General features: G+C 38.8%; 1 protein-coding gene across 1 annotated transcript; it reads right to left on the bottom strand.

The window, feature by feature from the left end:
• Positions 1-3019: 3019 nt before the first annotated feature.
• On the bottom strand, positions 3020-11545 carry LOC139742990 (mannose-P-dolichol utilization defect 1 protein-like). Its single transcript, XM_071653496.1, has 5 exons — positions 11451-11545; positions 10295-10360; positions 8368-8500; positions 6214-6418; positions 3020-4815 (listed from the first exon to the last, which is right to left on the bottom strand). The coding sequence occupies exons 1-5, from the start codon at positions 11509-11511 to the stop codon at positions 4567-4569; spliced, it is 714 nt and encodes a 237-aa protein (XP_071509597.1). The 5' UTR covers positions 11512-11545; the 3' UTR covers positions 3020-4566.
• Between the last annotated feature and the right edge of the window lie 405 nt (positions 11546-11950).

The following is an 11950-nucleotide window of genomic DNA, read 5'->3' as shown; positions in this document are numbered from 1 at the left end:
ACACCAACTCCAGTGTACATGACTGCTCCCTCAAACCAGCACTTAATCAATGATAACATAAACAAACCCTGCATGCATAACATATCCCAAAGCTCATGACAGAAAATATAGATACACGAGTGATATTACCAAGTTGCTGCAGCTCAGTGTACATAATCTCAGACTCTCGGTTTTGAGGTAACCCGTTTGAGTTTGTTGGCGGCAGCTGTAGCACCCTCATAGACAAGACACACTAGCCTCATTGCCTGGCCCTTCAGAGAAGACTGTATGCTTTCATTCTAATACTTACTTAGTCATAAAGCAGTAGATTCCTTCCTGAAGCTTAGTGGCCATGGGGAAATAAATCCATTTTGTATTTGGACACAAGTAAGCTATAGACTAGTCAACAGATTTGTGATCATGCATAAACCTTTGAAAAATAAAATAAAAGTCTGATTTGTTTTTTTATTTCGTAATATTGAAACAAACTCAAACTCGTAATTGCAAAAACTTATAATAAGTCTTTTCTGGACAAGATATAAATTTGCATTTGATTAGATTTGGTTTCATCAATTGATTTCTACTTTGGAAATGTTTGCAAAATTCATTTCATGTAAGTACTAGTAGCCATGGGAAAAGGGTAATTGCACAGCATTCATTATGTATATCAATGACAATGACTAAATGAAATATGTATATGCATGTATATACAAGAAATGAGATACCTGTCACTTGCTACAGCACCCCAGTGTTTTGATCAACCGTACCTGAGATGAAACATCTGAGGACTGGCCTGTTAATTTGGTTTGTTCACCAATAATGGTTGTTTTTATGCATCACTCTTAGGTACATTGTAGTTAAGCTCAAGTCTTGAAAACCAAGAATACAACTATTGTGTCCCAAGAATACGGATGTTGCCTTCTCCCTTTTGCTACTTTATTTTCTTTTTACTGTACATGCCATATAATATGCAAGTCTAATTTGTTTGTTTTTTTGCAAATCGGGACTAACTGACAATTTCGCAGGTGTTTTCATTCGCGATTGTGGAGTACAGTACAGAACAGAGAAATGTATGTGCGTGCACATCACAATCATGTCAGGATCAGAGATGATATTTTTGCGCATTTTTAAATTTGCAAATAGCACATGACTCGCGAAATTCGCGAAAATTAAAACCTTATGAAATATCTGACATATACAGTATTTGTAAGGGAGGATGGCCATTTATTCACCGACATACTCCACTTATCTTTCAAGACAGCATTATACCTCCAAGTGCAATGACCTTAGTATGTTTCAGTTATGATGACAATAAAATGCTCTGTTGGAATCTGAATTAGGCCGTTATTTTGTTGATATATTGTATCCGTATTCACAATATTGAAATGCGTTGTACCCAAATACTGCAACAACAATCATTGAAACATCCGGTACATGTATAAAGATGTTTGTGGACTGAAGGTCTGTATCAGTGTATGCTGAATGTGCTCTATTTAACATATTGTCATTTTTTTCCCCTCCATAAATGCAAATTATGGTAAAAAGGTAAACTCTGTGAAAAGCGCTCATAGACTTGAATACACAGATTCTGCCTTCTGATGTTATTTTGTCATTCATTTCTCTAATTGATTTTCTGAGCTAAACCATTTTTTCCCCCTAAAGGACAGCTAAGACTAAAGAGGACATAAACATCACATTTATTTAGACATTCTCTTGCATCACAAGAGTGCATTCGTTTCACTTGAAATCCTCCTAACAGTAAAAAAAAAAAAAAATGTCTATCCTTTCCCTAACCACCATTTCACCTGACAACAAATCTTGATGTTGCACTTTGACATAACCAATTTCACATCATCAAACTCACACTACAGAAATTGATACAGCAAAACCTTGTTTCAAAGAGGTTGGATATAACAAAATTCTCCTATTAAAAAGTGATTTTGCAGGTCCAAACTCATATGTCTTTAATTTTGTACCCTGATGCAATGAAAAACCTGATATAACTAGAAATGTCGCTACAGCGACTGGTTATACCCCCGCCAAACAACATTTCATAAGCTTTGGTCAAAAGACTGAGGAAGTAGTTAAATCCGCAAGATCTTTCCTTGATCTTCTGCCATTAATATGCCGTTACCATGGCAACGTACTTTCGGGTACTGTCGAAAAATGCGTCTTGCACATCTACAACCAAAGGCACACATCTGTACCAAGTTTCATGGAAATTGGGCAAAAACTGAGGAAGTAGTTTGCAACACAAAATTTTCCATCATTTTGGCTCATAATATGTGAGCTGTTACCATGGCAACATACTTTTTGTCACTGTCAAGAAATGTGTCATGCTGACCTATATCCTAAGACAAACATTCAATATGAATTCCATGAGAATTGGAAGAACACTGATGAAGCAGTTTTGCCATGAAGCATTTTGCCCTATATTTTACCAATAACATGCCGTTACCATGGCAACGCACTTTTTGCCACTGCGGAAATATGTGTCTTGCACATTAACATATTCAGATGAACATCTGTACCTAATTTCATAAAAATTGATCAAAAACTGTGGGAGGAGTTCGCGACGCAAGATTTGTACCCATTTTTGCCCATAATATGCCGTTACCATGGCAACGTACTTTTGGGTACTGTCAAAAAATACGTCTTGCACATCTACAACCCAAGGCACACATCTGTGCCAAGTTTTATGGGAATCGGTTGAAAACTGAGGAAGTAGTTCGCGACGCAAGATTTGCAACTGACCGACCGCCCGCCCGACCGCCCGACCGACCGCCCGACCGACCGACCGTCCGCTGATTCCTATATACCCCCTTCAAACTTCTTTTGGCGGGGGTATAATGAAGGTAATTCTCCATACTGCATACAAATGCAAACATTTTGTTGCTAGTGGTTGCATCTGTACATGTATGCTGGCCAGATGCTACTGGCAAATGAATGAGGTGACCTCATGAACTTCCATGCAACACGCAGAGGGTGGGGGGGGGGGGGGTGTCGCACTTTTGGTGTTTACTTGGGTACATCTGGCAAAGTGGAGTTTTCCTGTGCACCAGGCATGCGCAAAACATATAGTGGTATGCAATAATTGCATCTAATTATTCCCTTTTTATTATGACCACATGTACAACATTGCCACTTCACAAAAGAAACACATTTTCAGCACTTACAGTTGATGTTTCTTTTCTCAACATGGAATAATTGCTGAGAAAACTATGATAATTTTGAGATAGAGATAATGCTTGATGCTCTTTGTGTATGGCACATAGAGCTGGCACTGTCAATGAATTATTATGGAAATCAAATAGCCATGCCACGGGGAGAATTGTCATGGGGTAAAGGTCTTCATTATATCAAGGTTCACCTGTATCACGAGTACCCCTCTCAGTGCTACTGTTTTAAAGGTAAAATATGATTCTCATATGTCTACAGAAACTTTTGATTTTTGCTCCCAAATTGACACGTATGCAGAAGAAATAATGATGTAATGATACAATTTCAATTTCAGTTTTGAAACATCACAAAATGCAGAATGTTAGCAAAAAAATGGTACGCTGACAGTACTGGAATTTGGGAACATGCCCCATCATGGTTGCTTCGTAATGCTCTATTGTTGAATGTCGATAATCGACAGATCAGACCATAGCAGTATCCATTGATCTTACACACCAAGAGTGAACTGCATGTAGCTTTTGCGGAAATAGGATTGCTGGGGCACGTTCCATCATCACATAACATTCTCCCTACTCATTAGAGAATGGGAGGGGCTTTTCAGGATTAAAAGTAGAGCACATCAACTTTTATAATTTTACACAATTGATCAGAGTACTCTAGAACAACTCATTAGTCTGGCTAGCTGCATCATCCAGACAAGTTTCTTTGTAGGTCCATTCTATAAGTTGCAAGCAAATTAAAAAATGGTGGAATATGAATTTTGATCCCTTTTGAGAACTATGTTTTTCCTTTAAACCGTCTGTCACCTTTGTTACAGGGGAATGTGTCATCATATTCTGTCATTGCTGGGGGAGAAGGCTACAGCAATCTGTGATGTCAGAGTAGTGGATTGATCCAAGGAAATGTAAGAATTCCACAAAATTTCCCTTTAACAAAAAGTACACATTCCCCTGACTTGTTTCTGACACGTTAAGGGTATATTACTAAATTATTCCTCCGTCACGTAAAGGAGTTAGGTCAAGTGCACTTTCATTATGCTAGAAAAATTTAAATATGTGGAATTCCCTCTGAATTGATTTTTAACCTGCAGATTTTGCAACAACATGCATTTCCCCATAGACAATTGCCTGAGCATACTCAGGACTTGTCCTCAACAGGTTGATATAACATTCCACTTCCGTGACATCACAACCATTACAGCCTTCTCATGATTGTACATGCATTTAACCAAAACTTTGAACACCTATACCTTTTGAACAAAATCATCCCATTTTCGTCAACTTCACTGATGTGTTCCAATACCAATTCTGCAAACACAGAATCCATATTCAATTATGTTTGTGATAACCATCCCTCTTTAAGGTTCCTCCACTTTCCCCGCCACCGACAAATGCCGACCGCCGGCGTCTACTCGGCTTTCTTGGCGCCCTGCCTCTGGAGGTAGTCGGCGGTGGCGCCCCAGTACCAGAGGAGCTGGGCCAGGATGAGGCTGTTGCAGGAGGAGGAGACGATGTAGGTCCAAACCAGGATGGGGTCGTTGGTCTCCTGGATGCTGGTGAAGATGCGCGCCAGGCTGCCAGCGGTCAGCAGGAGGACAGTGATGAAGGACAGCTGGCCTGTGTGGCCGTTGCGGAAGTTGACCGAGGCCTGCATCAGCTGCCAGAGGATGGAAGTGCAGGATACGAGGGGTGAAAATGTGGTCACAATAGGGTCACATTTGTTTAGTTCTGTTATATTTTCTATATCTTGCTTTCCAAAAGTAGCAAAGGGGGGGGGGGGGGGGGGGGGGGGGGTAAACATAGAAATAGAGAGCAAGACTCCTAACCTCTGCAGATCTTTAAAACAAACTGATGTTTGTAAAAAACAAACAAAAAAAAAAACTACAAACAAAGTTCAAAGTTGAGAAAACTGCTTATAAACACTGCTAAAATTTTAGCGCATTTTTTTGGCATTTCTAAAACTTGTTTGTACATTGTACTCTTGAAGAAAAAGATGCAGAAATATATTGACGTTGAAATCAAAGTGAATTTTTAGATGGAGAAAATAAACTTAGTTGACACTGACAACGGCTTAAAAGTCATATAGTATTCCTACATATGGAACATACTAGTTTGCTTGTTCTATATTTTCTTTTCATTTCGCAAACTACTGAATCTGGAGGACTTTAATATGCACATACTTGTCAGCCCATTACACACATACTTGCACTCCTCTAATTCATCATATAAATGCTGTGATCAGCATAAAATGTCAATAAAATGTATCTGCATGAAAAAGAAAGCTAAGCAATTGTCTGCACTAGTGCATGAGTGTGCACAGCAACCTTTGACCAATGGATGATGACATCAACACATCGTTCTCTTCTACTGCATCAGAATTTTCATTTTTTTTTTGATTATCACACAGGAATCATAATTATGGCACAAGAAATTGTAAAAATTTTTAATTGCCTCTGATTCGTACATCCTCTTACAAAAAGTCAATATTTTTTCAAGGCCCGCAAATCTGGATTTCTATACACTCTGATGTGAAATGTAAGAAGACAGTAAAAAGAGTTTTAAGAAAGCTTTCAAGCATATTTTACTTGAAAGGTATTCTGGAAATACTCAATATCATTCTAAATTAGAGTAGCATGATAGGGGTATGTTTGTGAAAATGGCATCTTGTGTATTGTTAATGTGCTTGTGTATGTTTTGTTTGTGTATGTGTGTATGCATGTGAAAGTGCGTGCGTGTGCCGAATTTTTTTTGTCAGTTACTGGTTATAGTTTGTAGAAAGAAGAGACAATACACTGTATTTACTTTCCCGGGGCTAGTTTTAAATAAGGCCCAGCGCCTTCTCATTAACCCCTTCACTTGATAACTTTAGTCGTTTGTTTGCTTGTTTGTTTTGTCATTTTTTCATGTTATATTTGTCATATTTTTGTCACATTTTTATGTAAGTATGCATGTTTTATTAAGTGAAAATAAATGAAATGAAATGAATGAGTTCTGAATTTGCAACTGGTCTTCATGAATGCCAGAGAAAGAAAGTGGGAAATGCATTGCTCTTTACCTTGCTAATGATAATGATGGGCATGTTTGCCGTTTGAAGCATGGCCACTGCATTCATTGGAACCAGGCCTGACAGGAGGGTGTACATGATGCCGATGTAGGTGACAAAAAATGAGAGCGCCGCCGCCTGCTGGCCGGCGAACTGCAGGCATAGAAAGGCGATGGTAGTCGTCTGCACAGCTAAGAAAAGGGCCTCACCCCATGCCCTGTGAGAGAAAGGGATCAAAACAGAGCAATGACAAAGAATCAACATCAATCTAAATTCATCTACAGATGTAGCTAACATTGCAAAATATGATGGTTGCTATCATGCAATGACCATTTATATCACAAGAGATTGAGTACTGTGTGTGCAGTTGTAGCTCCACGAGTTGTCTCCATTTTCTGTTGTTAGTTTTCAAATGATTTAATCATGTAACGATTTTGTTGTCGTGAAGTACCGAAATAAAAAGTAAGAAGGCATCTCCCACCAATTATCCTAGGTGTGTTTGGGGCAGACAACATCATCGCATTTGCACCCTGCTCTTTGCTAGGAACGAATGACACAGGATCTTTTAAGTGTGTGAGTTGTAACAGGGCGGTGAGTTGGCTCAGTCGGTAGCACGTCTGCCTCATGATCACGCGGCCCGGGTTCGAACCCGAGTCTGGACCGAGCAATGTTGTGTGTAAACATACCGTCCCCTCTAGCAAGAGGCAAAACACTCTGTCCCTCGGATAGGACATAAAATGGAGGTCCCGTGTATGAGAGAGTCACAGCTCATGCACGTAAAAGATCCCACTTCATTCATTCATCGAAAAGAGCAGGGTGTCTAACCCGGTGAAGAGGTCCCACCCCACATCCAACTGGACCCCATGGAAGACCAGCTTAGTGTAGCTGAATATGGGCTATCCAGCCATCTTCACAGATGGAAAATGAACAACAACAACAACTCTCTTGCACATGAGACCTCCGTGTTACATGCCATCTAAGGGACAGAGTTTTTTTGCCTTATTACTTTGTCTGATTAAACACATTAACGACACAAGTAGTGTCCCATAACAAAGCTACATATTTATATTTATTATGGAACGAGGACATCACTTATGCAGCTGTTTCTTACTCATTATCTTACGAACATAATCAATAGGCGTTTTCACATCAGCCCGATAAAAATCCAAGTTCGAGATATTTTTCGCAATTGCGAATCAGCGCGCTATTTAATTTCTTATTCACATCAGCCCAAAGAGAATTAGCCCGAAATTTTTTGGAATTAATTCGACAGCTGAGCATGAGCAAACAGCATCAGTAATGTGTGCACTTTCAAAAATTTTTCATGATTTGTGTGCAGTTTGCCTCGATCGATTGGGTCACACACGCTAGGCATGATGGGATGCATCACGCTAATTTCTCGAGTCGTTTTCACATTATCAAATAGCGCGCTACTATCCTGCTATTTCAAAAATATCCCGAGTTGGACTCAAGAAATTTTCTCGATCAGGGCGATACAATTAGTGCGCTAATTTGTGTTCACATTATCAAATAGCGCGTTATTTCATGATCGGGAAAATTTCCCAAGTCAGAAAAAAGCGCGCTATTTCGAAACATCGGGCTGATGTGAAAACGCCTATTGAGAACATGAATTTTCTGGAATTGTGAGGAACATTCCAAATCCACTTGTTTTGGTTTTTAAAAAAAAATTATAAAAAAATCCTTTGACTTGAACGAACAGACAATAAATACTTATATCATCATAACATCATCATCCTTATGTGTAAAGTAATGACACAAAATATTCTTTAAAAAATGTGAATTTGGGACTTGAAGTTCAATGTAAAAAACATGTAATATGTAGATTTTCCTCTTCATTACATAGGCTGGATATAGTGAACCCTAGCTTTTGACTTTTTGACAATTTGAAATCTGCTTGAAATCTATGAAGGACCATCATATTATCATAACTGTACTATTTTTCTTTATCATAAACATTTGTGAATATCACAAAATTTCATGTACAGTGCACTTGTACAGTTTTCTCTTAAACTGCCAACCTCACCAATTTTTACTTTCTTTTTTTTTCCCCCATGCAAACATTACCGGTATATGACTCCTTCACGTATATTAGTCAATGACCAACTTTTCTTATACTTGTATAAAGAAACAGCATCAGATACTCACGAAAAGGGATAATCGTTTCTGAATGCATACGCCCACGATGCTGAAATTGCCACCAGCTCCAAAATGACAGCCACAACGCTAAGTCCTTCACCACTTTTGGATACGAGTATCTTGACAATCTGAGGCAGCTTCACTGTCGAATGAAGGTGACATGATTCAAAGTCAAAGCAGTATGAACTCTTGGTTTGAAATATGTTTGATCACATATACCAGTCCATTATTTCTTCTGATAAAAATGAATTTGGGTAAACACATCTCCAAATCCAATTTAAAAAAAAACCCAACAAACACAAAAATTGCATCAAATACACACACACAAACAAATAACATCTGTTGCACAGAATATCCAAATCAGGGTGTAAACTGTACAGACCTGGCAATGCATAATACTTGAGAGCACACCATATATTATGTTCACTCTTCTGAAGTTAACTATTGCATCTTCTCCATACCCCTTTGAACAGTGGACAACTTGATGTCCTAGAACAGCAACCAAAACCTGTTTTATCTATGATATATGGGAATATATGATTTATTCTCATTCATTACAAGGTCATCAAAATCACAGCATCAGAAAAGGTTCATGCCATTTCTCTGGATACCATATTGCAAGAAATTAAATTACCGGTATGATGAGTTGATTAACAGGCCTACACTTATTTCACCATCATTCTGAACATACAGTACTATGGACTGGTCCTAAAAAGATGATGTCATAGTTAAACCTGTATCTAAGGTATCGAAAATGTCCATTGTGGTATATTTTACTATTTGTCCTATAAAAGAATATCCTGAAAATGTTGTTAACAATAAAAAACAAAAAAACACACACATTATATTGTAGAAGACTTTTGCATCAAGCATGTGTAACTCCATGACCTGCTACATTTTATACTTCCTATGAGGAAAACAGAATTTCATCTTAACCTGTTGAGGACGAGTCCCGAGTTTACTTGGGCATGTGTCTATGGGAAATGCATGTTGTAGCAAAATCAGCCCGTCCTCAACGGGTTACAAAGTGGTAGTCTGTAGCCATTTCCCCAATTCCATTGTATCACAATGCTGCCCCAAACAGCATCCGACCTCAAATGCACAATCTGCTCTTTAAATTCTGCTGGTATGCAGGCTTCTGTGTGTACGCTGCACAGCACAGTCTTGAAGGTGTTTATTAAGCATTGACAAAGATAAGACAGATATTCCCTACCAGCATGTTTTCCAATCAGTTACGATCAGAGCCTCAGTTCACGCTGGCATACCAGCCGATTTCAGGCAAGGCTTAATGCTTGCACACACAATATGTAAAGCGTACCTGGTAGACTTGATGTAACCACTCTAGCTTTTATTCCTAATTTTCTGCTTGATTTCATAATTCTTGTACAGACAGACCGTTTCAGAAGATGCCATCTTAAAAGGATTCCATTCCCTATTCTTGTTCAGATCAATTTTCAGATTCTTCATCTACATGGATCAATACAAATGGCATATTCTGTTACATGTCGGCACACGAAAAGGCCTCCACTAGGACATGGCTCAGCATCAAAAGGGATGCAAATTGAAATTACAGAGAAGAATAAATCTTAAGTGGAACTGAAGCTCACTTTGTTGTGCTGTCTAGCAAAAATCACTGATAATGCGACATTACAAATGCATGTTACATACAATACACAATTTTTAAGAATTAAGATTTTGTGCATACACTCGCAGAGTTTCCACACGGTAATGAGTGCAAAGTTGTTTGAGCACAGCTTAGACATAAATCTTGCACGTTATGCATTGTGTCAAACAAACAAACAAACAAACAAACAAACAAACAAAACAACCCGCTCTTCTCATGAAGAGCCAGTAAGAACAAATGATAGAAGGTTTACAATCATTTTGGACTTTTCAAAACACGAATTCTTTCAGGCATTCTTTTTGGTCTCCTTACCCATAACAGATCCAAGGATGATTCCAAGTCCAAGGCCTTTACTCAGAGCAATCTTCAGGCAGGGTACTTCAGACAGGATCAGAAATGAATGAGGTAAAGTGAGAAAATATTGAGTATTACGCAAAAGATGCTGTTATTCCAATTTATAAAATTCAAATGCATGAGTAACACAGCTCATCGTGTATGAGTTTCATCTCCAAAGATGAATTTTTTTTTTTCTCACCAGCATGATGATGATGAAATTTACCATGTTACTGCTATCAAGCAGAGCTCTAGACCAGTTGATGTGCACCAAGAGTTTATTGATGCACCTATGTATGTGGTGGGATATTCTGTAGTTATTTCCTGAATTATTCTGCATTGCATTATTTCAGTTTTCTTTGCTTGAACTATTCTGCTGTTGCTTTGTGCTACAGTTCCTTTGGCTTCATGCATGGTACAGACAACCATATTGATTGGAAAATCTATTTAATTACAGTAAAACCTAGGCCATCATTCACATGATTCAGCCATAATCTAAATCAAGCCCACAACCAAGACCAAACCAGACCACGACTTCAACCTCTGCAACAAGGTCTCTGGAAAAATGTCCGAGCGCTATGAAATCATGACAGGTCGAGACAGCTTCATCTAATTAATGATTGGAAGACCTCTGCACTTCACTTACATAATGTACTTCCTGTGATTAATGAATAAGTTCTACTAGTACCACACTTCATGGTGAGCAACATCATCCTCAGACCTCAGTCAGAACAGAATATTTAAATTTTGGCTTTGCCTAGACTCTACATTGTCTCTAAGTTAGGCCTGTAACTCCTAATTTTAGTGTTAGAGTACTGTAAGTAACCCTACCTAATTTTAATTTCATTTAATTTCATTAATTCTCGGCAATATTCACTTCTTGTGGACAGTAATGAAGCTTGAATTTCGAAGTGGCTTTTGGGGATACCTCGTACCTCCGACCTCCGGAGCTTCGTGAGCAGGTCGGAGCCGGACTTCTCCACGCCGCGCAGCGCAGCTGGCCACGGAATGCATGTCTCAAGAAGAAACGTACAATTAATGTAGGTTACATCGATATCTACGTATGGGACCGTTACCACGGTGCTAACCGCTACCCGTATGTTCGGAAAACCACTGTAGACCACCGTACACTCACCATCCAAGAAATCGAAATCCTCGAAAAATGTAACGTAGCACTGCTCTGGTAAGAGCAACATCACTAGCCACGGGAATAAACCCGTTCGTTCGATCTGTACGTTGTCGGCATCCATCACTGATTTGATATCCTGTGCAATGCAAATGGTAATGGTGACTACCAGACGACTTTCTGTAGCTCTTGCTTGGATCTGCTTCGGATCTGCACTGCACAGGTTCAATGAACTTTTCGAATGTGACACGTCCTTCGCGTGCGATGCGATGTGATGCGATGCGATGCGATGCGTTTCTCTACGTCTGCTGAAAACTGTGTGTATGCTATGCAGAGGACATAAATGGATTTGACATTTTTGAAATTTTGTGGAAAAACTGAAAATAGATTATGCAACTAATTGGGATTAAAACCAAATCAAAGACATGGGTTATTGAGCCATTCACTCTGGAAATTTAAAATAGAATCATTAAATAAGCGTTGACAATATGAAGAGGCTTATTTACTGT

Source organism: Diadema antillarum, unplaced genomic scaffold (assembly GCF_040938485.1).
Source record: "Diadema antillarum isolate AM-2024a unplaced genomic scaffold, OU_Dant_1.0 seq00001041_RagTag, whole genome shotgun sequence".
NCBI lineage: Eukaryota > Metazoa > Echinodermata > Echinoidea > Diadematoida > Diadematidae > Diadema > Diadema antillarum.
This window is presented reverse-complemented; position numbering and strand designations above follow the sequence as displayed.

What these genes read in the sequence shown, in the direction of transcription:
- LOC139742990 (XM_071653496.1), bottom strand. Translation starts at nt 11,511, where the DNA reads ATGTTGCTCTTACCAGAGCAGTGCTACGTTACATTTTTCGAGGATTTC. An exon ending in CATCCTTGGATCTGTTATGG is followed by an intron (nt 8,501 to 10,294) that starts GTAAGGAGACCA and finishes TTCATTCGACAG; the next exon opens with TGAAGCTGCCTCAGATTGTC. An exon ending in CCATCATTATCATTAGCAAG is followed by an intron (nt 4,816 to 6,213) that starts GTAAAGAGCAAT and finishes ATCCTCTGGCAG; the next exon opens with CTGATGCAGGCCTCGGTCAA.